This window comes from Trichosurus vulpecula, chromosome 8, assembly GCF_011100635.1.
Source record: "Trichosurus vulpecula isolate mTriVul1 chromosome 8, mTriVul1.pri, whole genome shotgun sequence".
Classification (NCBI taxonomy): domain Eukaryota; kingdom Metazoa; phylum Chordata; class Mammalia; order Diprotodontia; family Phalangeridae; genus Trichosurus; species Trichosurus vulpecula.
The window spans coordinates 205,790,438-205,817,727 of record NC_050580.1 but is presented as its reverse complement, the minus strand read 5'-3'; the positions used below and the strand labels follow the sequence as shown (position 1 = coordinate 205,817,727).

General features: G+C 42.5%; 1 protein-coding gene across 1 annotated transcript in view; it reads left to right on the top strand.

Moving 5' to 3' along the window:
* RGS6 (regulator of G protein signaling 6) overlaps positions 1-10,528 on the top strand; it is a 217,021-nt gene extending 206,493 nt beyond the window's left edge. The window contains 2 exon segments of the mRNA XM_036735239.1: positions 10,056-10,181; positions 10,184-10,528. Coding sequence (XP_036591134.1) covers positions 10,056-10,181; positions 10,184-10,335 — 278 coding nt within the window. The 3' untranslated portion in view covers positions 10,336-10,528.
* Positions 10,529-27,290: the final 16,762 nt, after the last annotated feature.

Genomic DNA, 27,290 nt, shown 5'->3' with positions numbered 1-27,290 from the left:
ACCATTGCTCTGTTAAGGATTTAAGACTCCTCTGTCAGGTGAATCTCAGTAGGAAAGGACTCTAGGAAATAAATGTCCCTGTCCCGTACTGCTGGATTGCTGGCAAAATGAGCTTTGGAGATTCCTTGCTTTTTCCCTTTGGAATCAAAAGAAACTCTTGGCAGCTCTTTAGAAAGGCTTTGTAGGGAATGACCAAAACCAACAAAGAACATCCAATTAGACAACTAAGTTTGCTTTGAAAATGCAAAACTTTCAAAATGCCACTCTAAGGAAGCCCCTACTCCATACTTATTCTACTGCTTCTGCGGATGGTTCTGGTAGATGCTAAACTGATCTTATTCTGATCCCCCACATTCCAGGGTGGGAAAAATAAGGAAGGGGAGAGAGCCCTGCCCCAGATATGTTTGCACCAATGAGCTTCAGCAGGATGACCTTAACCTTTGCTTGGGATATGGCCCTTCTGGCTCTTGGAGGCACAAGCTGCAGGAGGGCTGGCTAACAAGAAACCCAGGAGGCGCTCTCGCGCGCACGCACACACACACACACACACACACACACACACACACACACACACGGGTGGAGAGTATCCCACTGGGTTTTAAGAAAATTCCATCTTGCTAGACCTTGCATAATGAGCTGAGGATCCCTAAGATAAGTGGCTGCCTCTTTGATCTTTTATAGGAAGTTTCAGGAGAGACAACACAGAATAAAAGAGTGAGCTTGCCTCAGAGCTTGAGTCCCTGTTCTGACCCAGAATGACCATATGACCCTGGGCAAGTCATTTAATGTCTCAGTGCTCTGGGCAACTCTCTGTGAATGCATATCTGCACACAAATATAAAAGATGTTTCTTCATCAAGAATTCCCTATACCAGCGAAATCATGGGTCAGGTCCCTATCCCTATCCTTATGAATGAATTCAAGTTGCAATCTTTTCCACAGCCCAGTTCAGGAATTCCTCTAACATCCTAGATGAGAAAAACAGATAGCACTGTATTGTAGCCATAACCATTAGCAGCACAATTGAAGAGCGCTGACATGTTTTCTGAATTGTGTCAGTATCTACCTCTGTCCTGATGAACTGAACCTTCAGGGCCAGAGTAAGTCTTAGAAGGGGGAGTCCGGACTTAGGAAGAGCCTGCCATAAAAAGTCGCCTATGACTAAAGCCCTTTGCCAGATTGGGTGCCTTCCTTGTCTCATTAGGTTCTCTGGTAAGAGCTATCTGACCTTCTGCTTAATGTAGCGTCCTTTTGCAAGGGGCAGCTGGGTGGCACAGTTGTTAGAAAACTGGCCCTGGAGTCAGGAAGACCTGCGTTTTCAAATCCAGCCTCAGACACTAGCTGTGTGACCCTGGGCAAGCCACCTTCACTTTTGTCTGCCTTGGTTTCCTCATATGTAAAAAAGGGATAATAATAACAGCTACCTTCCAGGGTCGTTGTGAGATCATATTTGAAAAACATATTCGAAAAATTAGCAACACTAATTGCTATCAAATTTGATGAGCTTTATCACAAAAAAAGGGGGGAGGGGAAGAGGAGAAAGACAATGCCATTTGTTCTTTTTTTTTTTAAGTCCAACACAGGTGGGGTTCTTTTTTCATTTTTTCCCTTTTATTTTTATTGCATTAATACATAATAAAACAAGCATTTCCATAATATAGTACACAAAACATAATATGGTACACAATAAAATGTAGTACATAATAAATGTATATATAATATAGAACAATAAAAAAGACTGTACATGAAACTGCAAATCTACTATGCTCAACTTGCTAATCCTTTCAAATATATAATGTCATTTATTATTGATGAAAGAAAAGAGCAAAGAGACTTAAATAGTAGATGACCAGTAGGAATCATTTCCCTGATGTCATGGTCCCCTTCGAAAACCAAGGACAAACACAACAACCCGGTAAAACAGGGTCAGAAGAACTACCAAGAAAGTGAAATATTCAAGGAACTTGCTGGTTCTTGCTGCAGCTTAGGGCTTTCCTACCTTTTTCATTGAGAGGCCTCACATGGAAGAGCAGTGGATTTGGAGTTAGGAGATCCGGGCCGTGGCCTCTGCTTTATCACTTACTAGTCATGTGGCCTTGGCCAAGCTTCTTCTCAGCCTCAGTTTCTTCATACCGGAATTTAGAATAATGATGCATCAGCTACCTTGTTGTGAGGACACCAGTCTGGAAACTATAGAGCACTAGAGAAATAGGAGTCATAATTGCCAGATTTCTTTGGGCACACCTGGGAGCCAGGTAGATAAGAAGTCTCCTACCCCCTGGCAAAAGCTGACGCAGAGGGTCAGCCTTTGAAAAGAGTAGCCTTGACTGTGAGGAAGAAGAGAGGAAAGGAGAGGGCTCCACTGTAGCCTATACAAAGTAGAAAAGTTGTAGAAATACAAACACCATCAATGAGAACTTCCTTAGGTTCCTTAGGAAATAACAGAGTCAGGGAGATGATTCAGCAAGGTTTAAGTTTCAAGGCATTATGAGGTTTCTCCCTTCCTTCCGTTCAGGCTCAGAAATCAATGGTATTCAGGACACTCAGATTCCCTCTGAGGTGACAGAGCCAGACATAGATGTGCATAACTACTGACCTATTTGATTATGGTAAATAATGTGTTTCACAATTTAACTGGTCTAGTTAGTTAACTCATTAATCTCATCTCCTGCCCCTGCCTTCCCCCCTTTAAATACACACATGCTGAGTGAATAATCTTCTATCTCAGGGCCATAATAGATTGAATCCTTCTGCTTTCCCCACCACTCAATGGCCATTATATAATTGTACCTACCCCTCCTTTGGCAGTCTCCAATAAGGAGTGGGAGGGATGTGATGAAGACTTCAAACAGAACCTGCCTGAGTGTTGGCTATCTAAAGTTTATGCCTCAGAGAGTAGGTAAGGCATCCTGACCTGCCCCAAGATAAGCTCATTGTTATCAAATGTCTTAGGACCAAGACCTGTCTACCTCCCCACCAAAGGACAGTTCTTGCTTGAAGACCTTCATCTGTCTTCCTTAAGAAACCTGTAGCTTCACCAGATCAAAGAAAGCTCTTACAGGCCTGTCTTGGGTGATTTAAAGAGAAAAACTATTCTGAAGGTTGAGTGAATGATAGGTTACCTGTGGAATGCGAATTAATATTCTGATAGGCCTGTCAATATGGTTTGGGAGAGAAATTTTCAGAAAATGAAGTGATCTGGAGAGAAGCAACATGCCAAATGTCATAATACATAACCAGGAATATACATAGTCTGTTATATAGTCAGTTCAGTCAAGCAAACCAAACTCTTTGAAGGATTATGTCCATTATTTTTATTTTGACAATAGATAATTCCCTGTAACTTCAACTTGGTTTTAATTTATGTGAATTTGTTTGTATCTCTTGATTTTCTGTTTATTAGTATTTTCTTCCCCCTCCCTCAGTGGATTATTTAAAAACTCTTTTTTTCATGTATAATTTGCCTTTCCTTTTTTGCTTCTCTTATTTTATGTTTATAGTACATTTACTTATGGAAAAAAATATAATAAAGAGAATTTCAAAAAACAAATTAAAATTCTCATTAGATATTGAGAGATCAGATGACTTGGTAAAAGTAAGGGAGCAAAATCTAGACCAAAGGAAAACTGGCCAAATTGCTGTCTCCTCATTACTCCAGTATCAAGACTCTCTATGCTTCGAAAAGGCAGCCCCTTTTCTAAAAATATGGGATTCAGTATAAGATACCCCCAATGCTGCTTGCAGGTGCTGTGGAAATATCAGGCCAATTACACCAACACATAGGAGGGCTGCTAGCACAGGTTCTTTGATCTGCTTTTCTAAGGAAAACACCTTTAAGGGGTTAACAATCTCACTTTAATTAAACATACATATATCATTCACTTGGTTCAGGGGAAAAAGTCAGCACCCTGAACTTCTGAGAAAACACGAACAGAAGTTACAGGCTGAAATTATGCAAACAGCAAATAACACAAATCAGCTGACAGGGCTCCTAACTGTCTGTCCATAGCAATACACACATAGTTACCAGAGAGAGAGAGAGACAGAGAGAGAGAGAGAGAGAGAGAGAAAAGAAACAACATCTAAAGCCAGGAGACTCCTTAACAGCTACCTAGAGTCTCTTCCAAAGAGTGAGCCCCAAAACAAAATGCTAACTTCGGAGTATACATACACTTCTTCAGGGTCAGAAGGCGTCATAACCATGTGACTCAAACTCATGTGATTTAGGCTTTCTTGTGACTTAAGCAGGTCATCAAAGACTCTCGATTCAATCAAAGGCAAGTCTCAATCAAAGGCACTTGATTGCCTTAGTTCTGAGAAGCACTCCAAAAGAAAAAACAGCAGAAAGTCCTACTTTTCTTGCCATTACACCCCCCAACCAAATCTTCAAAGAGAGTTCCCCACAGTTCTCCCCAAACCCAAGTCCTAGTCTGGCTGCTCTGTGGGACCTTTGACAAGCCACAATCCATTTCCTCAGTCTCTTCATGGGTAAAATAGTAACAGTATCGCCCAACATCTACTCTACTTAATTCAGATATTGGGATGATCGAATGATATATTCAATATGAAAGTACGTTGAAATATAGAGAGTGTTATAGAAAGATATAGTTATATTGTTTTTAGTAATAAATGTACGTAGTCCTCCTCTAGTCACAGGCCTAGATGGAACCACCATAGATCATCTAACTCAGTCACTTTTTCATAAACAACCCCAAACAAATGGAATATCCTCTCTCTTCTTAAGCCTTTTTAAAAATAAATTTTGTTATTTTTTTGTTTTTTATATCACCTGAATTTTCCCACTATATCACTCCCCCTACCTCTTCTAGAGAACCATCCCTTATAGTGAAGAATTTTTAAAAGGAGGGCAAAAAAGTTCAGCAAGACTAACCAACTTATCAAAAAAAAAAGTCTGAGGTATAATTTTACTGTAGAGCTCTAAAATAACATTTCCTTTCCTTTTAGGAATTATTATGGTACTTTGAACAGCATTTTAACATTCAGTGCTTCGTGCCCATTGTCACCCAACCAGTGTATCCCATATCTTTGCTTTGTGTCCCCAAGTCTTAAAGAACATTGAGGAAAAAAATTTAATTGACTTCCTTAACCATTCCATAGCTCACTGATGTGAAATTACTGTCATAACGGAAATTCCTTCTGCTTCGATTTGAGTATATTTCTCTCATCAGTGGAGGGAATCAGAAAGGAGATAGTACCCACCACACAAATCACCCTTCAGATTGTGACAGACTGTCTTCTTTTCCTTGTCTTTCCTCCTTAGCTCAGCTCTCCCAGGTCATCTAACTTTTCCTCTTTGTTCTTGCTATCTTCTGCAGACATTGTGGTGATTTCTATCCTTCCAAAGCCGTGTGGGAATCCAATGCAAATTTGAATGTCTTACTACTATACATGGATGTCTTACCACTATATAACAGAATCACCCCCTGAGCTTCTAACTTCCTGACTGCTGAAGTCACTTGTTGATTCAATCAAACACATTCTTTTGCTGAAACAAATAAGGAAGAAAGGGAAGGAAAAAACCTCCCCATCCTTTCAAACTGTGTTTTCAGCCAAAGAAAATTTTTCAGTAGCAAGTGTGAAAAACACTTCAGTGGCACAAGAGGATGGTATGATTCCCAAGTCATTTTAGTTGATGGGGCAGAATAAAAGGGAGAAAGAGAAGTGGGAAGGGGAAGCAGGAGGAGGAGAGTGCTTCAGATGGGGTGGATTAAAAGCAATCACTTTTCCTGATCCTAGAAGCTTGGAATAGATGCCCAAATCAACAGGAGGGGGAGGGAGAGAGAGAAAGAGAGAATAAAATTTATCCTCAAATTGAGATAAAACCAAGTAACCAAACAAAGAAGAGTGTGTGCAAATTTCTAAGAAGTGACCCAGGCAAAGATTGCATCCTGCTTTTAAACAATTTAAATTGAACTATCCCTCCCTACCAAGCCACACTGAGCCAGAGGTCAGTCACATCCTGGGCATAATACCACAGCGCATGGAGCACTATCTGCTCCTCCAGTTTTCCATAGAACCCTACCCCCTGTGAAAAGCCCTCAGGTAAGTAGCAGGAGCTCTAGGTCACCTGACCAGTGCATGCTTTGTCAATTAATGTCTGAAAGTGAGATGAACAGAATCAAAGCATGTCAAACAGCATGTTGATTTAAAAAAACACACATGTTGCACAAAAGGGGAATCCTTCCTTTTGTGTGTGTGTGCCTTTAAAGAAGATAATAAATATAAGAACTGCATGACCTTCTGGCCCCCCAGCCATGAAGACAAGACAGCCATAACACCAAGGAGATCTCTCTAGCATGTGGAGCACCAGTCAGATGAGGATAAGAATGAAATGGGTATTGGTGAACATAGCACAAAGCGCATGGGCCATGAAATTAAAGGTTCCTGAACACTGTTGAATAACATTTACCAAGTCTATTGGAGGCAAAAAAAACCACTTTGTCTATGCACAAAGATGTAGTCACATGATATCTCTGGAACTTACCTCACCTATCTAAGCTTTTAATCAGTGTATTCCATTTCATTTCAAGATCACCTGCTAGAGGCACCCTGTCTTCCTCCTTAGCTAGCCTCCATTGGTAGTTCAGCTGATCCCTTAGGCTGGTCTGGCTGAATTGCTTTGGGTACCATGAGATGCTCCAGACTGACCTATAAAAAGATTCTTCCCTTCCTTCCTCACCCCCACCCCTAAGCTTCTGTGTCTATCCAAGCATCAGACATGTGTAGGATGTACCCCTCTGACTCTAGGGTTTGTACTTTGTTAATGCTAAACAATTAGGATGGGGGAGGGGAGAGAAGAAGGTGTATGTGGCAATGTCACAGGCCATGCTGGGAAGTTCTCTCCTCTTGCTGCCTGTAGAGTGAAAATGGCTCATCACAAGGAGCTCTGTGACTCTGCAAGCAGAATCTTGGTGACAGCTTGTCTGAACACGGGTGGTTCTCCTAGGCAGGGGGCTGCTGTCATTAGTGAGAGGTGGCTTTGATCCTTGGTGAACTCCTTAGGAATCTTATTCCTTTAGAGGGAAAACAGCTAATGAACAAGCTGAATGACCTACTTTCTTTCTTTAAACCCTATGGCAGGCACCTGAGCAATGTCTGTGGGCAGAATGAGCAGCAAGTGCTCCCCTCAGGATGCTCCATCCATCTGCGGGCAACATTGGCCAATGGGCTGAGGTGGATGGTGCTACTATTCACAGCACATTTGGCCCCTTATAAACGCTATGCTTTTGTTATTGTTGTTGCTTAACAACATAGCTAAACTTGGGGTGGGGTCAGTGAAGGGGAGGAGGATGGCAAAGCAAAAGTAGCCAGAGACACCATGGTAGGTTATTGAAAACAAACATGGGGTCTCTTCCATTAGGTGCTACTCTTTACCTTATCTTCAGGGGATGGGCTAGCTGTAGGTCTTATTAAACAACTAGAAATATTGAGGAAAGGACTCTAAAAATTAGAATTTCAGATATACTTATCACAAGGGATGGGGGGAGAGTTGGTAGTATACCCTAAAAACCTGAGCCTGTAGAGCACTGAAACTGAAGTTAGGAAGACCCGAGTTCAGTTTATACCCCAGACACTAACTGAACCCTGGGCAAGTCACTTGAACTCTGCTTGCCGCAGTTATCCTCAATGAGGATAATAATTGCACGCACCTCTCTGGGTTATGTCCTAAGGATCAAATGAGATAATATTTATAAAGTGATTTACAATCTTTAAAGTGCTATATAAATGCTAGCTATTATTAAAATTATCCAGAAGCAAGCTTCTTTCAGTCCTTAGAATAGCAGAACTGCTGCTGCAATGTTTCTTACTCTATTAATACTCATCGATATCTATCTTTTATTAAGTATCTATGATTTTATTTCATACCTGCCAGTTAAATTGGAGAACCAAATGCCAAGTAGAGCACTCCCAGAATACATCTGTTTGGGAATGTGATGTGTGATTATAACCCTGGGCCAGTGGATGGAGTAGGAAGGAAGAAGAAGAGTAAGGAAGAAAAGGTGTTTAGTTGCTTCAACAATCAGCAGACTACAAGGCAATATGGAACCATTGGTGATTGGTTTGCCCTTTGTCTCAGCATCTCTAGAAAGTACTTAAACTATCCCTAGGCTGAGTAACTATCCTATCCTTAAAAACCTCTAAGGATGCAGATTTCATAGCCTTCTAGACTTTATAGGGCATTCTATCTAGGAAAATCTTTCACATATCCAAGAATATGCTGGTAAACATTTAACATCCAGGTCTCTGGGGTGGGGGTGGAAGGACACATGAAACACTTTTTTTTGAGGCAGTCAGGGTTAAGTGACTTGCCCAGGGTCACACAGCTAGTAAATGTCTGAGGCCATATTTGAACTCAGGTCCCTACTGATTCCAGGGCCAGTGCTCTATACACTGTACCACCTAGCTGTCCCATGAAACACTTTTCAAGCCTAATCTGCATTGTAAACATGTTCTTCTATCATGTTCTTAAGTCTAGGAAGTCAACAAAACAATGACTCAAGCTCTAATTTGTAGGGTTTACTCATTTTCAAAGTGTAAATGCTCACACTGAAAATTTAACAATTGGTTCATGCACACCTCTGCTTATACCCTCCTTACGTTTCTATTGCTATAGATTAAGCCTAGCATAACCTGAAAATTCAAAAACCTGATGCTGGGGCAACTGGCAGAACAGGGAGAAGAAGAAAAAGAATTGGGGTTTATTTACTCATCAAAATGGTGGAGTAAGGGGGAAAATGAACAAGGAAGTAGAGTTTCAGGAAGGGTCAATACCAACAGTAGGCAAACCACTGAAGGAGATACAGAGAAGCTTGTGAGCATCTATAATGGTTTTTGCCTCTGTAGAAGAACAAGATAGATGACATACCATCCTAGGGCTGACAAGAGCACAGCCAATGTTGTATATTTTTTAGATACAGACCAATTGATTGCTGCACTTGTTGAGTACTTCTTATGCATTTGCAATCAGAACAGTCTTTTTTTGGGTATATCTGACTTGCCTGTGAGTATACCTTGGGAGTTGTGCCCTCACACTCATTCAGAAAAGTTGAAGCCATGTGACTCAGGAGTCTGAGTTGAATCAGCCCCATGTACTCCTAGAAGCATCACTTGGGCCTGGTTTTATCGATGCTGTTTTTTCTTTAATTTAGGCAGGGTCTGGTATAAAAAGTTTGATCAGTCCTTATGCAGAAGCCAAGTTGAGACTGGGAATGTTTATGGTATATGAGGATATCCCTAACTCTATCACCAAATGGGTAGCCAAATAATTCACCAGCATTCATTCTAGGTAAAGGACAGCCGATGCTCCTCTGAGTATTACAAGAGCCATGATTACAGGCCACATTCATTCTGTCTTCCTAGTGTTTTTTTGCACCTAGTGATTCTTCATTGTCTCTTCGCAACCAGCTGGGGGAAAAAAATCTGTGGCTTCCAAGGAGGGAGCTACCACCATCATCTTGGAACCAAACCGTATATGCACAGCTGCATGGAAAGTGCTCTAATCCATCTACCCTCTACTTAGTGCTTCATACCAAGGGGCTGTTCACATCTTACTGTTTGGGGCTTTTTAAGAATATGTATATGATATTTATAATTTCCCAATAATCCCCATCCTCATCCAGCCCTCCCCTGCCTCAGTACTTCCCAACATATCTAGTTACCTTGACTAAAATCAAGTTCTAGGGCAGTCCACAGGTATTAAAAACTCTGACTTGATAATTAAAGAGCCTCCTTTCATGGGTAAGTAAGATCCTGTACAGCCCTAATTTTCTCCCCCTTCCACTACCAATTTCAGGACACCATCCCTAGGCTATCACTACTGCTGGGTTCACCCAGCTCCATCCAGTGTCCCAATGGATCTGAACCTTCCTCATTAAGCCTTCCAAACTTGGGGAGTCCCATGTGAAAGTGCCCCTCCCTTGGAAAGTGGTGGGCAGAATGATTTGTTTCTGTTGCCTGTATGGAACTGACCCCCACCTGTCTGTCTATCTGTCTGTCTGTATATATGTGTATGTTTGTTGGTTGTCCTTCTTGCAGGGAAAGTCACTGGTGGGCAAGCGTCTCACGGGTCTGATGCAGTCCTCCTGACAGTTCCGCCAGCTGAGACGGGAGCCGCTGACCAAGTGGATGGGCGGCGCCGCTCCACATCTGCAGAAAGACTCACGTCAAGGGGCGATTTGGTTACTGTGAAAGAAAAAGAATGAGGGGAAGAAGGGAGGGTGAGGAAAGGAGAACCTGCCTGCGACTGGATGGGGTAGAAAATGGAGAGGAGAAACAGCAACCAACAGCAGAGCTGCAGAGATGCCACTTTCTATAGTTTACATCAACATTTTCTTACCTGTATAGCTTTGTTATGACCCTCAGTTCTCTGTGAGGTCCTTGCTTCTTCTCACCTGAATTAAGGGAAGAATGCCTCACTGTGAATGGAGGGTTTTGCAGGGCTGAAGGTTTCCTGCTATGAATTATTACTTCTTCCTGTTGTCATTGCTATTAAGACCATCACTATTACTACTGCTGTCCAAAATATCCTCCCTTTTGGGAAAGAAGAGAGAAGAGAGATAGACTGAGCACAATCAGTATTAAGTACCATTCTCCCTTTTCTCTGGCACACCCACAGCTGTAACAGGTACAGCCTGCTACTGTCACAACCACCCTTCTGTCTCCATCCATCCCCACTCTTCGGCTCCCTAGGCACAAGAAAATAGTCAGCAGAAGCTGCTTCCACCTAACAAGTATGAGTCATTTCTTCTGCACTCTGAAACTACTCTAGGGGTTCCCTTCCCCCACCCTCTCTAGCCCTTCACTCCCTCTCAGACATGCTTATAGAAAATGCTCTGATTGCCTTTCTCTATGGTTGTTGTCTCCTGGATGGAGAAAATCAAAGCACCCATGATTCCTTCTCCAGAGAAAGCATCAGTGCATAAAGAAGAGCCATAGATTTGTTATTTAAGGCCTGAAAGAAGACTTTTTTCATTTTATCATTTACTTCTTACACTTGTTCCAAAGTATGTGCCCTCCCGCTTTATTCAAAGACTGAGGTCTGGAAGGAACTCTGGGGATATTGGAGTTCTCCAGGTTTCACCAACCCAAGAGAAAGCCGAAAGGAGGAGAAGACTCCCGGTCTTGGGAAGTCAACTGGATATTTGACTGGCCAACAACTCCCTCACTCAAGCGGGGTTGGGTATGGTCAAATCTCTCAATGAGGACTCAGCCATGCCCAGAAAGCACTAGTGGGAAAGAAATTGGCAATACCCATGCAATACGTCTCAATATTGTGCTGCACACATAAGAACTGGAGAAACAAACCAAATGATGCCAATTATTTGGTGGGAAAACCAAACTAACATGGACAAACTGGGTCTAGATTTCTTCACAATCCCTATCCCCCATGGATGCCTGTCATAAGCTACTATTTGCCAGAATGATACTGCTCCCTAGTGACCCCCAGATAAGACCATTGATAAATCTATAGCCCAATAAGACTATGCTTTTCCAAGTCAATTGTTCAGTTATCTCTCTGATTGATTTTCAGCTACATCCCTTTAGATATTATAAACAAAGAGCAATAGAAATAAAATAATTATCATTGGTGATTTCTTGATTTGCACATGCAATCTTGTAGTGGTGACCAAAGGATGTATTCAGACTTCACACCACCACCACCGCCCCTACCACCCCCACCACCCCCACTACCCCTACCACCCCTCAACCCTGACTTGTTAATTGTTTCATTCCTGACCCAAATTGTTGAATCAGTGCCCTGTAACGGATTTTATTTTATCCAGTCAGATCCCAGGGGTACCAGCCTTCCATCTTCAATGGCTGAGCTGTGATGGGCATCAGCAGGCTTCCAGTTTCCAGTCTTTCTGTACCTCAGTTTCTCTTACCTGCAAAATGGAGAAATAAGCATATTTGCTCCCATTTGGTGGGCTTAGTGGGAAATCATGCAATAATTACAAACATTCTCAGAGCACCTTGGAGAGCAGATATACAGAAATAAACTTAGGCTGGAGTGGGGATGAACTTGGGCCACAGTACATGAGACCTTGTCCCACATGCGATGGCAACAGCAGATCGCCAGAAGGGGCCAACAATCCAACGGACCCAGGGTATACCCTGCATCAGAGAACAAGTAAAGCAAAACTACAGGCATTGGGGTCTGGGATACAGAAGCAAAAATGGGTCCCTTGGAGTTTCTTTATAGAGATCAACTCCAAATAATTTAGACAGTGCATGCCCTGTCCTTGAGCCTAACTGTGGGAAAGGCCACAGGGTCCTTCTTATATTCTTCTGTGTGCATGAACTGCTTAAGGCACATACTCCCATTTGACTTTTGACACCCCCCTCCCATCTTACTGCTTTTCACACCCTGCTTGCTCTCACATCCAACTAAACCATTTCTGAGTTCAGCCACAGAGCCAGCTAGCATGTTCCCACAGGCCCAAAGCACAGCACATTGCCTTCACTGCCTTCATAGGCCATCAAGAGCAAACAGAACTTGCTAGGGACAAGGGGAAGCCTTTACAGGGGAGGTGCTATGGGTAAATCAGTGAAGTCCTCCACAGCTGGTCCCTGAGCACGGGCACTACAGTAGGCTTTCTCAAGCCCCAGATGGCTTGGGTTTCCTGGCACTTTTCCATGACTCTAAAGTGGGCTTTCGAGGTCATGTTGTCATTGGAATTATCTGCTGCCTATTGAAATCAAAACTCCATTGAATGGATGGGATTCCCTCTTGGTCACAGGTGTTATTGCTGAACTTAGCCAGGGCCCCGCAAGACGTCCTGGAGTCTCAGTCAAGGACAGTCGGCCACTGATCTTTGTGAACTCAGCACATTTGAGAAAGCTCCTTAGACCTCCAAGGAGAGGAAGGTAGATGAAAGGTCAACCAAGATTCTCAAAGTGAGTGGGCTTGAGTTCCTTAAGTGAACTTATGATGGATGTCCTACCCCTCCTAAGGCAGGGAAGATAACAGAAATCCCTCCTCCCCTCCCCTGAACTAAAGATTGTTGAGCTATAGAGCAGGGTTCCAAAAGGCATTCTGATGCAAGGCAGAGCATGGGTTGCCACTGCTGAATGTGGTACAAAGTGAACACAGGAGTGCTACATCCAGAGTGTCTAGCCTTGGGCCAGTTCCTCCACTAGCCTGACCTCTGTGTATTCCCAGAGGCCTGTAGGGTAGCACCAGACCAGAATCAAAACAAATTTCTTATTGCCTTTGTCTACCCTCCGTCCCTAACTTCTGTGACAACACTGAACATACTCAGTGGGACCAGACTTTAAACCAGAGACTCTTCTCCATGCTAGGGTGTGCCCCACAAGTATTCCTATGGAATGGAATACTGAGGCACTGTCAAGAGAAACAACCTCCACCCAGTAGGCAAAGTAAATTCTCAGGATGTCAGTGCATGAGGCAGAATTTCTAGGACAAAAGGATACCTATACTGCCTTTCTCCAATGGAAAGAAAGTAGAAAAAGCATAGGTTACCAGTAGGCAAATTCCTAATTTCTTCTAGAAAAATCCCATTGGAGGGCAATACAATACCAATATCAATACAATACAATGACATTTATTAATTAGCTCCCACCTACAGAGTACTGTATTAGACACTGGAGGAAGTATCAAATTTAGATACATTTAGATAAGACACGATCCCTACTTTTAAGGATCTTATAGTCTAGCAGAGGGATAAGTAAGACACACACAGAAGTAACTAATACACATTTCATGATCAACACATTAGAGGTATAAAAAAATATGCTTTGAGAGGTCTAAGGGAAAAGGTAATTTCCAACAAAAGGAATCAGAGAAGACTCCTAGAAGAGAAGATATTTGAGTTGGGCTCTAAAGGATCAGTAGGAATTCATAAGGCATCAGATAATATGTTCCTCTGAGCTAGCAAGGTGAGGAGGGTTCTCTGGGAATCCAGAAAGCTGTGCTCCTCTGGTTCTGCTAAACAGATGTTGGTGAGAACCAGAAACAAAGTAGGACCAGGTGATCTGAATGGATTTCCCATAGCCACAGGTCAATAGAATCAGTATCATCCATTGGCTGGGAGTGTTAGGAGTATCCTGAGCTCTCTCTGTCAAAACTAGAGCCCTTCCAGTGAGATTCCAAGATGCTGCTTGTACTCCAGGGAACCCAAAAGTTGCCCTGGCAATAGAGCTCTTCCTAGTCAATAAACTCGGTATGTTCAAACTACCTCACCTCCTAGCTGATGCACTAGGAAACTGCCGCCCGCTTACTTTCTTTGCTATTTTGCCTTCTTTCTTTTTTAATCCATCTCTCCCATCCCCCTTCACACGCATGGATTTCAAAAGCTACTTCTGAGATCCACGCAGGGAGGCTAGAAACAGACTAGAGACTTTGAGCTCTCTCACTCTTTCCAGCAAAGTTTCACAAAGCTTCCTGTTCCCGCTGAGCCATTTCAGTGAATGATAATTAAGATGGTATTCAAGTTCTCTAGGCAAGGGTAGTAATGAGCCCCTCAAAAGCGCACTGACGTTGAAGTCAAGCATCAATAAATACCACAGTCTGTAGTATGGACAAGTAGTAGACAAACAATGCAATATTTACCCGACCCGTGATTCTGCCAAAGAGTTGCCGATGCCCACAACCTAGAAGTTAACACTACGTGGTATCAAGGCATTGTTGGACAGTACCAGATGGCAGTTCTAGGGTCCTAATGTAGTAAAATAGACTCTGTAGCAATAAAGTCGCACAGGTTAGTACAGTGGAATAGTGCCAGGTTACTAGAGTCAGAAAGCCTTGGAGAAAGCTACAGGGGAGATTTTCATGGAAGCAGACAAATGGTGGAAGGCGAGGCACCAGGGCTCAGCAGCATAGGTCAGATTCAAGTATTACAAACTCTACTTTTTTTTGCTGTGTGGTAAAAGGACATGTCTGAATGGTCTCCACTGTACTGCATGTGGTTCTCAGTAATTTATTATTATGGACTTTGGGGGCAATTGGACTCCAGAACCAAACTTGCTAGTGTGGTCTGAAAATAAACAACTCTAACCCCACCGCCTACCCAGCTAATTCTGTATGACTCGATGGGTGGGGGAGCTAGCTTTCTTGGGCAGTGATTTATCTCCAGCAAAACACAATATTCCCCCGCACATCCAATTATCTGTTTTCTTTCGCCTGAAACAAACAAAGGGGGAAAAAAGCCATGTGCCCAGCAGCCTGGAAATTCTAAATCACTGGGATGCCCTGGTTTCTCTTAAGAAGGTACTGTGTGTCACTGGGGACTTCAGATATCTAGGTTTTCATGATTAGGTGATTTCTTTTCCCGGTTGTTTATGCTCAGACATAAACCTGACCACCTACTAAGCCAAAAGAGTAGTTGGAGATGTCACAGATCTGCCCTTGAATAAAGTCATAGGCTTAAACACTGATGTAAACTGGGCATTGAGCAATGAGAGTTCACTCTTCCTGGGTGATGGACGGTCTCATCACTGACTAAAGCCTCAGGCTTCGGGATATTAGACTGCCTGTGAATCAGACAAGCAAGACTTGAAAAAAATCTCAAGACTATCTGCTTTATTAATGAAGGGGATGCCTTCTAATGAAGGACATGCCATATTGGCAGAAACTTTATTGCCAAAGGTAAAAATAATACGCGGCAAAGGGGTGCTCACAAAGCACTATCAATCTGCTCCTAGGAACGTCTACCATCTTGGGAGAAAAACTCTCTCCCAGAAAGAATAAGGTCCTGATGAAGGGACTCTTATTTGATGGGAATTTCGATTGCTAGCAGTTTCATTTCCTTTCACGGCACAAGGCATTTAAATGCCATCGATGGGTTGGGGGGCCGAAGGATTAGGCTCAGTCTCTGAATTAAATTGAGACCCTGGAAATGAATCTCATGGACCATGCAGAAGTGGCCATTTCCACCTCATATTAAAGTGGCTTTAACTCACTGTAAGTCCTGGCTACCATCCAGCCCTTGGGAGCTAGGGTTACTCAGGCATTTGCAAACCCAGACCCTGGACTATCTGAGGATCCTCTCATCCACATTAATACACATCCCTGATTCATCAGAGCCCCAGAGCAGGCCTGGCTGCCAGATGAGATTTGTCTCAAAAGACAAGCTCTCTCAGGCGTGGGGCTTGTGGAAAAGGTGTCAGTTTGCCAAGGTCTCACCTCACACCTTCTGTTAAGCCTGAAGTGGGGAGTTAGGAGGCAGTGAAGGCCATCGAAAAAAAAAACCTAAGATGTTGGTGCAAATGTTATATAGTGAGCATTTCTTATCAATTTATTTCTGGGGCCCATGATTGGGGGGTGCCAGTCTCCCCTGAGAGGCCTTAAATGTTTTATCTTTTGAGAAGAAATCATAGTACAATGGAAGGAGTCAGAGAGCTGGGGTTCAAATCCTCCTTATTACTTGTGCAACCTTGGGAAAATTATTTAATTTCTTTGGGTCCCAGTTTCCCTATCCATAAAATGAGGGGATTGGATTTGTTCAGGGGCTCTTAACCTGGGTCCACAGATTTCAGGGGGTCTGTTAATTTGGATGGAAAAAAATTTATTCTCATATTTATTTATTTTCATTAGCCTTTAACTAAAATGTATCATTTCCTTCAATTATGAAGTTTTTAAAAATACATTACAGTTATACCTTCCACATAGCAACTTTTCCCCCTTCGTGGTTTCAATATATCACCAGTTGGAATAAGAAACTAAATGGGAATTTTGGGGGAGTTTTGCAGAAGCTGCAGATGACACATGAAAGCCAGCAGATGACACAGAAAAAGTTTAGAAACTCAGAAATGCAGGATTGTTATAAAAAAAAGGCATTGCAGTAGACTGGCATCATATGAGAAAAGACTAAGTCCTTATATGATTTCCTAAAGGAAAATGAAGGTGAAGGGTCTACCCTTGGGGATTTTACATGACTTTTCCAGATCACAGGGGTTCCGCACCCCTAGCCCCTACAATGTGGGAGGGATAACTGTATTCTAAGGAAAACGGCTTTACCAGACTGCCAAAGGAGTCCATTGAACCAAAAAGAATGTGAAGTCCTGTACTAGAAGATCTCCAATAACCCTTCTTCCAGATCCATATCCTTGGTCTTCTTTGATTTAGGAGGCACACATTTCTCTTTGCCTGTGATAGGTAGTCCCTTAATCCCTTCCACTCAGTGAGGCCCAGGTTCCCTCACTGTAGGCCACCTTGTGCCTTGACAAATAGATTTAAGTTGTGTCTGATAGAGAGGAAAACTGAGTACTAGAAAGGAGAGTCCATTTATATATTTCAGGGAGAAGGGGGGGAGATGAGAAGGGAAGGGAGTAGCCCCTTGAAAGCTAAAGTGCCTCATTTAACAAGTTCTTGCTTAAATGTCTTGCCAGCCATTCACCAAGATGCCTAACAATTGAAGTGCATCATGATCTGACCAGGTTCTCATTTGTTCCCAAGGATTAAGTAGCTATTTAATGCAGAATTGAAGACTTTTTTCCCCTTAAATAAGTCTTATCTGGAATCATTCCATAATTAGACCCATTGTTCTTGTTCAGATCAATCAATAAGCATTTATTAGGCACCAACTACACGCAAGGCGCTCTACTAAGTACTAGGAATACAAAAACAAAAACGTGACAAGTCCTGACTTAAAGAAGCTTACATTCTACTGTAGGGATCCAACAGGTTTCCAAGTAAGTTGATATGAGAGACATATAAAATATTGATTGAGCTCTTGGTTTCACCTGTACCTTGACTGATAGAGGATGCAGCAGAAGGAGTAAAGAGATTCCCACTTCTCTTTTAAGAAAGAGACTGATTCCCTCATAAATACAATATTCTCTCACCATAAGGAATTGCCATTTTCCCTAATACTGTCAACCAAATGAATTTCCATATTTGTAATCCTACAGTCCCATTCATTTCCATTTTATGCTTCATGAAGTAAAACCCAGATCTGAGATAAAATCAAAATGGATCAGCCATAACTTACAGGTTGAAAACTCCAACCAACCATGTTGAATTAATTTTTCCAACTATTCATAATGAATTAATCTTTTTCCTTAAGGTCTATTTCAGTGGAATTCTGCAGGTGGGCTTTTATGTACAACCACAGAATCAGGAGTCTGTATCCAGGGACTACCTGGTCTAACTTCCTTGTTTTACAGATGAGAAAACAGATCTTAAGACTTGAAGCAACAGAGTTGGATGATGAGAGACACCAATCTGGATTTTGTTTAGATAAACTGAGCCTCTCTGTGTTTCGTGGAATCATACGTAGCCTATTAGAGTTGAAAGGAACCTTAGCAAATACACTCCAAAACTCTATTTTATAGATGACAAAATGGAATCCCAGAAAAGACAAAAGAGTTGTCATAGTTCTGATCTCCAGCTAATGACTGCAACCTTCCTCTCCTGGCTCCAGTTCCAGTCTTCTTTTCCTCTGTATTATGTAACCTTCATGTTACTTTACATTTTCCAATTTTCTCTAAACAATACATATTGAGTTCTCTCAATAGTTCTTTTTATGGAAATTCCTCTGAGTCCTTTATAAACAAACCAGAATATACATTTCTGTGATGTATCTGCTCTGAAATTGTTTGACAATACAGCACAAGTGCACACATGTGTCCATCCGCCCATTTCCCTAGCAAAAAAAAAAAAACATTTAATTCCTGGCCAAAAAAAATTACTCTGTGTCTCTTTTCCTCCAAAGATATGTGTGTGTACCAGATAATGTCACTCTGAAATATGGATTAACCAAAAAGTAGATCCAGTAACTATCTTTGGTTTGGGGGTTGGTTTTTTTTACATCACTGCTATTTCCCCCTGTATCCCTCCCTCCTTCCCAGAGAGCCATCCCATATAACAATCAGCATTTTTTTCAAGATGGAAAAAAAGAAAGAGAAAGTGCCAATCATTTCTAAGATGAAGAAACAGTTTTCCAACACAAAAATTAAAGAGCAAATGCATCATTTAACCAGAATAACTCTATTGCATAGGCAGTGAGACTACACAGTAGAGAGAGAACTGGTTCTGGAGTTGGGAAGACCCAAGTTCGAGTCCTGTTCCAAATATTAGCTATGGGCCCCTGACCCATTCACTTAACCTCTATTTACCTCAGTCTGCTCATTTAAAAATGGGCATAAGTGTCTATTTTTCCAGGGTTGTGAAAAAATGAGATATTTCTAAAGCACTTTGCAAACTTCAAAGTGCCATGTAAAAGCCAACTAGCAGCATCAGCATCATCATCAACATTGTCATCATCATGATGTTTACATCTGGCAATGAACATAGGGATCATCTAGTCAAACCCACTCATTTGCAGTTGAGGAAACTGAGTCCCAGAGAGTTGATATTTATTTATTGCCCAGCTTCACACGGGGAGTAAGTAGTCGAAGTGGTGCTCCAAAAACAGATGTTTTGACTCTAAATTCAGTGTTCTATTCACTGAAGCCCCTCGAGGAAATTCATCTTTAGTGATCAGACTGTTCTACATAAGTTGATTTTCCAAATGACTGAAGCTTATCCTCCTTCAGGAAGGAAACTTTTAAAAAATATATAATCATTTTGGGAAGACCTTTCTAAAATATATTAAACAGAATATCGAACATAGTTCAGATTTTGTTTAATGACTCGGGATTTTCTTACTAAACAGCAGGTACTGTTTGGCATTTAAAGCTCTTCCCAACCTGGCCCCTTCCTACCTTCTCATCATTTTTCCTGCAACAGAATCTATGTATTCTTCATAACTGATGCCAACAATGGAATCTGGTCATTGTACCTGACTTACAGACATCAGTCAAAGGATCAGAAGCTGAAGGGGACTCTAATGACTGTCTAGCACCCTCTGTATTCCCTTGAAGAAATAGAAATACAGGAAAACCCTATTCTCACCCCAAATTGAATCAAGCCATCCTTCCTTCTCTCTTCCCCCTCCAAGTTTCCTCACCCTAATAGCCATTCATTTTTTGGAAGGGGGAAGGCAGGGCAATTGGGGTTAAGTGACTTGCCCAAGGTCACACAGCTAGGAAGTGTGTCAAGTGTCTGAGGCTGGATTTGAACTCAGGTCCTCCTGACTCCAGGGCCAGTCCTCTCCTCACTGCACCACTTTGCTGCCCCCTAAGAGCCATTCTTACTGTTCAGAAATAGGGCCAAGACTCAAACCTAGACCCTCTGAGCCTGAACCCAACAGCCTTTCCACAGCTGACACAATGAGGGAGACATAGTACTAATCTTCCACATCTTTAGGTGAGTCAATTCATTCCTCATTAAACTTCCCATCCTCCTGATCTATTCAGTCCCACTCTTCCTGTGCCTGCAGTCCTATCTTCTATATACCCACCTCTCAGCTGTCATTCAGTTGTTACAGTCATGTCTGACTCTTTGTGACCCCTGGGGTCATTTTACAGATGAAGAAACTGAGGCAAACAGGGGTTAAGTGACTTGCCTAGGATCAGATAGCTAGTAAGTGTCTGAGGCCATATTTGAAGTCAGATTCTCCTGACTCCAGGGACAGCATTCTATCTATGACACCACCTAGCTGCCCCCTAATACTATAGCACAGCTTTCATTTTTACCCTCTTAATAGTGTAGTGACAGAAATATCACTAGATAACAGCAAGGTTAAATGGTATTGTAGATAGAACCAGCCTTGGAATAGAGCAGACCAGAGTTCAGCTCATGCTTCTAATACATACCTGCCATGTGAGCTTGGACAAATCATTTGACCTTTCATTGCCACCAGGTAACTCTTGCAGAGGTGGGGAAACTGCAGTCTCAAGACCACATGTGACCCTCTGGGTCCTCAAGTGTGGCCTTTTGACTGAATCCAAATTTCGCAAAACAAATCCCTTTGGGTTCCGTCAAAGGGCCACACTTGAGGACCTAGAGGGCCACATGTGGCCTCGAGGCCACAGGTTCCATACCCCTGTCTAGGACATTAGGTTGCAGAATAAATGATGATCTGCATTGGTGTGGGGAGTCTTTTCATTAGGAGTTACCTATACCAGTGGGAGAAAGAAGAAAGAAGGAAGAAAGGAAGAGAAGAAATGTCAGCCAAGCAAAATGGTTAAAAAAAATTAGATTAGTCAACCATTTCTTGGCAACTCCCCCAGGGAGAGTTGTCCATCCTATCTCTACCTATGACCGGCCTTTAAGAATCACAGGCCAGATCACCATGGTTACACTTGCTTAGGCCTACTTGTCTGCAAAAAAAAAAAAGCGGGTTGTGTTTTCTGGTTTCCCTAGACAGAACTCAGCCCAATACTTAAAAGAAAGAAACCCCTTCCTGCTATTAACTTAAGGAATGACTCCCAATCCAGGCTGTCTCAGAAGAGCTAACCTCCTCTCCAAGCAACAGATTGTCTCAGCCCATTCAAAGCAAAGGCTGAATCTCAGTCTAAAGATAGTAAGGGGGATGGAGAGAGAACCACAGCATGTCACCCCTGAAAAGCACCTAAAGAGAAGGCTTGTAGATTGACAAAAGAAAAGTCACACCCTCCTCTGGTAACGCTTGACAGCTGCTGGTATTTTGGGTTCCTTAAAAGGCACTGGTTCTCATGATTATTAGTTTAAATTAGAAAACTCTCCCTTAAATCTGGAGTCTGATTCAGAGCTTGTCTAGATAGTTGTTCCCTTCCCAGGCACACAAATAGTCAACTTACCTGCCTCCAGCCTCCTTGACAATTAGTTTCACCAATTCTCCTTCCTTCTGCTAATTTTGGAAAGAGGAATTTCTGGGGCAAGATCCCTCATCCCTAAGAGCAACAGCAGCGAAAATAATCTCTCTGCTTCCGCATGCAATGTCTTCTTAGGTCCCACTGTCAGAGACAGAATGTTCCGTGATTGGGTTAGAAGACGGATGAACCCAATTCAATATGGCCATGGCTTGTGTTGGTTGCTGCCTTCTTCCTTTGAGAGTCTCTAGTCTCGGTTGGAGTCCTAGTAAAGCTGAGGAGCAAAACCATCCAGGATATCCTCAAAGGGAAGATCTATCTGAGGCCTATACCCTCTCACTTTCTGATTCTTTTTCTTTCCAGAAATTGAAGGAGTTAAGTCAAGACGTCCTCTTTAAATTGACTGAGATGCCACCTGGTCCCAAGGCCTCTGTCAATAGCAGGCAATCAGTCTACCAAACACAGCCAGTTCAACGGTAGTCAAAGCTACTATGAGAAGGTTCAGGATACAAACCAAATATAGGTATCAATCTTTATTTACAGGCATACAACTTAGCCAAACCCTACCTTACTCAGATTAGTACTCAGGCTCTTAACATCATCAACAGCCGCTTAGCCCCCAGTTTTGGGGGAAAATCATTCCCTTTTTTCTGGTCCCTAATGACGGTATTCATTTTCCAATGGATTCTCTTTTTATCACTTTAATCTAGTGGTTCCTCAGGATTCTACCCACCACCTCTAATAATCCCCTTTTCCTTAGACCAGGGGTGGGGAATGTACAGCCTCAAGGCCACATGTGGCCTTCTAGGTCCTTGGGTGCAGCATTTTGACTGAGTCCAAGTTTTATAGAACAAACCCTTTTATTAAGGGTGTTTGTTCTGCGAAGTTTGGATTCAATCAAAGAGCTGCACTTGAGGACCTAGAGGGCCACATGTGGCCTTGAGGCCCTAGACCTTTCCAGCTTTGGAAAAACTCTACTGGAGGGTGTTTCCTGCCCTTGATTTTTTTTATTAGGTTGTTTCCCTCCTTATTGCTTACTGAGCAGTATTATTATATAGTGGATAGAGAGATTGCCTAGAAGCCAGCAAGGTGGGTTTAAGTCCCATTCCTGACACCTACAGGCTTTGTGACCCTGAGGAAGTCACATGACTTTTCTGATCTTGGCAACTCTCTAAGACTCTATGTGCTAACCTGCATTTATGAAGAGAGTCTCCTCACCAAAGAGTTCCACGTACTAAATCACAGATCCAGTCCCTATCTCTATCCTTTAAACACATCCATTTAAATGGAATTACACTTCTTTCTTCATCCTCAAAGTGCCCTCAGATTAATAAGCATCTCCCCCTAGAGACTCTTTTCCTAGGTCCTTCCTATTACTCTCAATAAAATTCAACCAGTCCATTTTGTTGCTTGTCTGTCGATTCTTGGCTTGTTAACACACACACACACACACACACACACACACACATACACATACACACACACAAACATACACATACACACACACACACATACACACACATATGTATACACACACATACACACACTTTTGGCCCATATGTGATTTCCTCAGCATAGGGAACTTCTGATTCCCACATCAATGTAGAAGAGTGATTCATCTGTAATATATCATCTTAGAAGTTGTCTGAGAGATTGAAGGGTTAAGTGATTATTCCTCATGGTCCTCATGGTATGTGTGAGAGGCAGCGCTTGAATTCAGGTCTTCCTGCCTTTGGATTTCTACATACATGGTGCTTCTTAAGGCGACTAGCATCTTTGAAGCCTATAATTAGATTTACACTCAGTAGATATTGTTTATATCCATCACAATAGGAGAACATCAAAAACCAGTAGAGGGAGAATCTTTATGGAAAGCCATTCTGACCTCAAAGACTTGCTAGCTATGTGAGCCTGGGCAAACCCCTTAACCTCTCTATACCTCAGTTTCCTCATCTGTAACATAAGGAAGTTGGACTCTATGATTCCAAAGGTTTCTTCTAGTTCTAATCTATGATCCTATGAAGGTCCCACCATGATGCTACTGGAGTTTAACCCAAGCAGAGTGGCTGGTGGCAATTGAATGGCAAGGATACCCATCTAGGAAGTGTCAGAGGTGTGCTTTGAACCCAGGGCTCTCTCCACTATGGTGCACTGAGACAGTCTGTGAAAATGCTCACCTACAGTAACTGAGCAGTTTGAGCAGTTAGGAGTTGGGGGAGGCAGAGATCCACATATGCTGGAGTCATCAGGGAAGACTTCAAGGAGGAGGTGAGAGGTGAGCCAGCTCTCAAAGGTTGGGTAGTGTCTTATAGGGGGATGGAGAGCATTCTAGTCAGTCAATAAGCATTTATTAAGCGCTAACTATGTGCCAGTATGAGTCAAGGTAGATGGACAAGAAAGGAAGCAGTTAGGTGGCACAGTGGTTAGAGCACCAGGCTTAGAGTCGGGGAGACTCATCTTCATGACCTGAGTTCAAATCGAGCCTCAGACATTCACTAGCTGTGTGACCCTGGGTAAGTCATTTCACTGTTTACCTCAGTTTCCTCATCTATAAAATGAGCTGGAGAAGGAAATGGCAAATTACTCCAGTATCTTTGCTAAGAAAACTCCAAATGGCATCACAATGAGTCAGACATGACTGAAAAAATGACACAACAAAAAAGATGGACAAAAAAGTGCCTAGTGTATGTGGAGGACCAATAGATTGGCTTAGATGAAGTGAAGGGGTTACACAGGGGAAAGCTCTTGTGAACTGATAAAGGCAGACAACCCCAGTGATTTCCAAAGTGTCCAGAAACAAATTCAATGCACTAGCATTAGATCTGTAGAAATATTCCGACAAGATGACCACAGAAGCAATATTTCTCCAAGAGCACAATGTCCTAATTCTGACATTGCTGTGCTTGTCTCTGGTCCTACAGGGACAACCCTGTTTTATCCTATCCCGGTGACCCCATGCAGCAAAAATGTCATACCCTCAGAGTGTGATGGCCTTGCCCTGTAGGGGCAATCAATTTCTGTTCTCAACATCCATATCCATTAGGATCTTATTCATGGTCTGGCCTGTAAATGGAGCTCTCAGTTTATGATTAAGAACTGAGGTTCCACAGGAGTGCTAGGCCCACAGCTGTTCAGGGCTTCCTTCCATGTAAATAAAGACCTAAGAAGAATAAACCATTGCTCTATTGCAGCCTTAGAGAGGTATGAAATAGGATGGGAAAGTCAGAGCTTCCACTCAAAATGAGATAGAACCTTTCAGAACCAGAGCTACCACCAGAATGAGTAAGTCGGGGCTTTGTTCCAGGATGGAAAATTTAAAAGGCACTTCCTCGGGGGGAGTGGGGAGGAGGGGTGCCTTTCTCCCCAGCTCAACTCCATCTGTCACAGAGGCACATGCATCTTCCCCTCAGGAGCTGCACTTTTTAGCAGGATAAAAATCTCAGGGTGTTCCAAAAGAATATTTTTTTCTCCAGCAGCCACCTCCTTTCCCCCAAGTGCCATCTAAGGCTCATTTTCAGGGTCCACCACTAAATCTCCTCTCCTTTCCCCTCACTGTTCATCCCAGGTTAAAAAAAATGGAAGGTTTTGACTATTTAAAACTAGAGCTCAGGAGAATGACTGAAAGTTATTGCAGTGAGTCCAATTAAGCTATTTGTTTCTGTGTGCCAAATTCAAGTGAAGGATTAGATAGATAGCTTTAAAATTTGCTTTTAGTCCTATTGGCAGAAGAAAACTACATGTTATAAAGTGGACTATTGGTTTTTACATGATTGACATCAACTGTAATGGACCAGGATGCTATGATGCAGAACCTAGGCAGTTGGAGTTAACTCCCCCACTCTTAAGAAGGAAGAGGAAATTCTTCCTGCCTATTAGTTGCAGAGAAGGTGCCCATTAAGCAGATATGAATTGGTAGAGAAAATTCCTTACCAAGATCTCACTAAAATGAAAAGCAAAACAACCACCCAAACCACTCTGCCCAAATCCTAGGCTGACCAATTTAGAACTGGAAGGAACCTTAAAGCCTATTGAGTCCAAGGCCCTCATTTTACAGATATGGAGACTGAGGGCCATAGAGATTAAATGACTTAATTGCACAACCAAAGCCAGACAGGACAACCCAGGATTCTCACCCAGGTCCTCCTTCATCACACTGCACCACACTGATCTTACAACCTGCCCCATGTTAAGTTTTCTCAGTTGATATATCTGAACTTATGTGCAGACATCATTAATCAGTGTGAACATTTTGCAATGTAAGTCTGCTTTATAACCTCCCTGTGCCTCCATCTGAAAAATTAAGGTGATAGACTCAGTGACTTCTAAGGTCCCTTCCAGCTGAAAATTGATGGTCTTATTAACACACATACTCTTTAGCTCGTGGGAAGCTTGAAGGCCAGGCACACCAAGGTTTGGTGAGCCACATGAAATTAATTCATCCATTTGCCAATGAGAAACACTGGAGACTAAGTGGCTGAGTAGTGGGTGATGCATGGCCATAGAGTTCCTTTGGATCTCAGCACCCTAGGAAGGTGAGTCACAGCCTGCTTCCTTTGGACCCTGGTGGGTTCTGAGGAAGTAGAGAAGGACATTTCTACCCCTCCCCCCTTTTGGTGACCAGGCCTGGCAGCGAGATCGGTCACAGTCAATAACACGAGAAGGCTTCCAAATCCAAACAATGGATCATTTGGAGCCCAAGAGTTCAGACAAATGATTAAATTATTAACAATGCATCCAGTGACCCTCAGATAAGAGCAACCCCATAAGGAGATTCCATGAGCTCTTAGAAGCCTCCTCTCTCAAACATCGAATGGTCATCATCTACTCCTTGCCCAAAGGGCCCACAGCTGGTTTCAGATGTATCCACCTAGAGGTAATGTTAACTCAAACAATCCTTGGATTATATCAGAGAATCCTGGCTCACAGCAGTTTGTTCCTTTACCCTGTTGATTATTGCCAATTTATCCTGTCTAGAGCTTATTTGTACACAGCTGTTTGTTTGTTGTCTCTCCCATCTGACTGTCTTTTGCCTTTTTTCATCCCTAGCACTTAATATGGTGCCTGGCACATAGTAGGCATTTAATAAATGTTTAATGACCAATTGTGAAAGGTGACTAGGACACTGAGAGACTAAGGAACTTCCCTAGGGTCACACAGCAAGTATGGAATTAAATCCAGGTCTTGCTCATTCTGAAGACACAAATAATTTTATTTTAATTGCTCAAAGAAATGAGCAACTCATTCCTCTTGAGCCTCTGTGACGACTAGCAGCCAAGCTAATCTCAAAAAGAGAATTCATTAATGAGAATTAATGTTGCCCAAGTGGTAGGTAAATTAGCATGGAATTAGGAGTTAGCAGGGACCCAAGATCATCTATTCTAACCACCCATTTTTACAGATGAAGAAACTGAGACCTGAGAGGTAGAAGGACTTGCCCACAGTCACCAGGTTACCAGGTAGCATATTGAAAAGTCTAGTTCAGCTCCTCCGACTTCAAAACTAGTATTCTTTCCACTATCCCACTCTGCTTCATCTCCCAAGGCTGCACTTTCCAATTTCCAAAGGGCTCTTTGGTAGGGTTCAGACATAAATAAAAAATCTCAACAGGTTAATCCACTCTGGCCATAAAGGGGG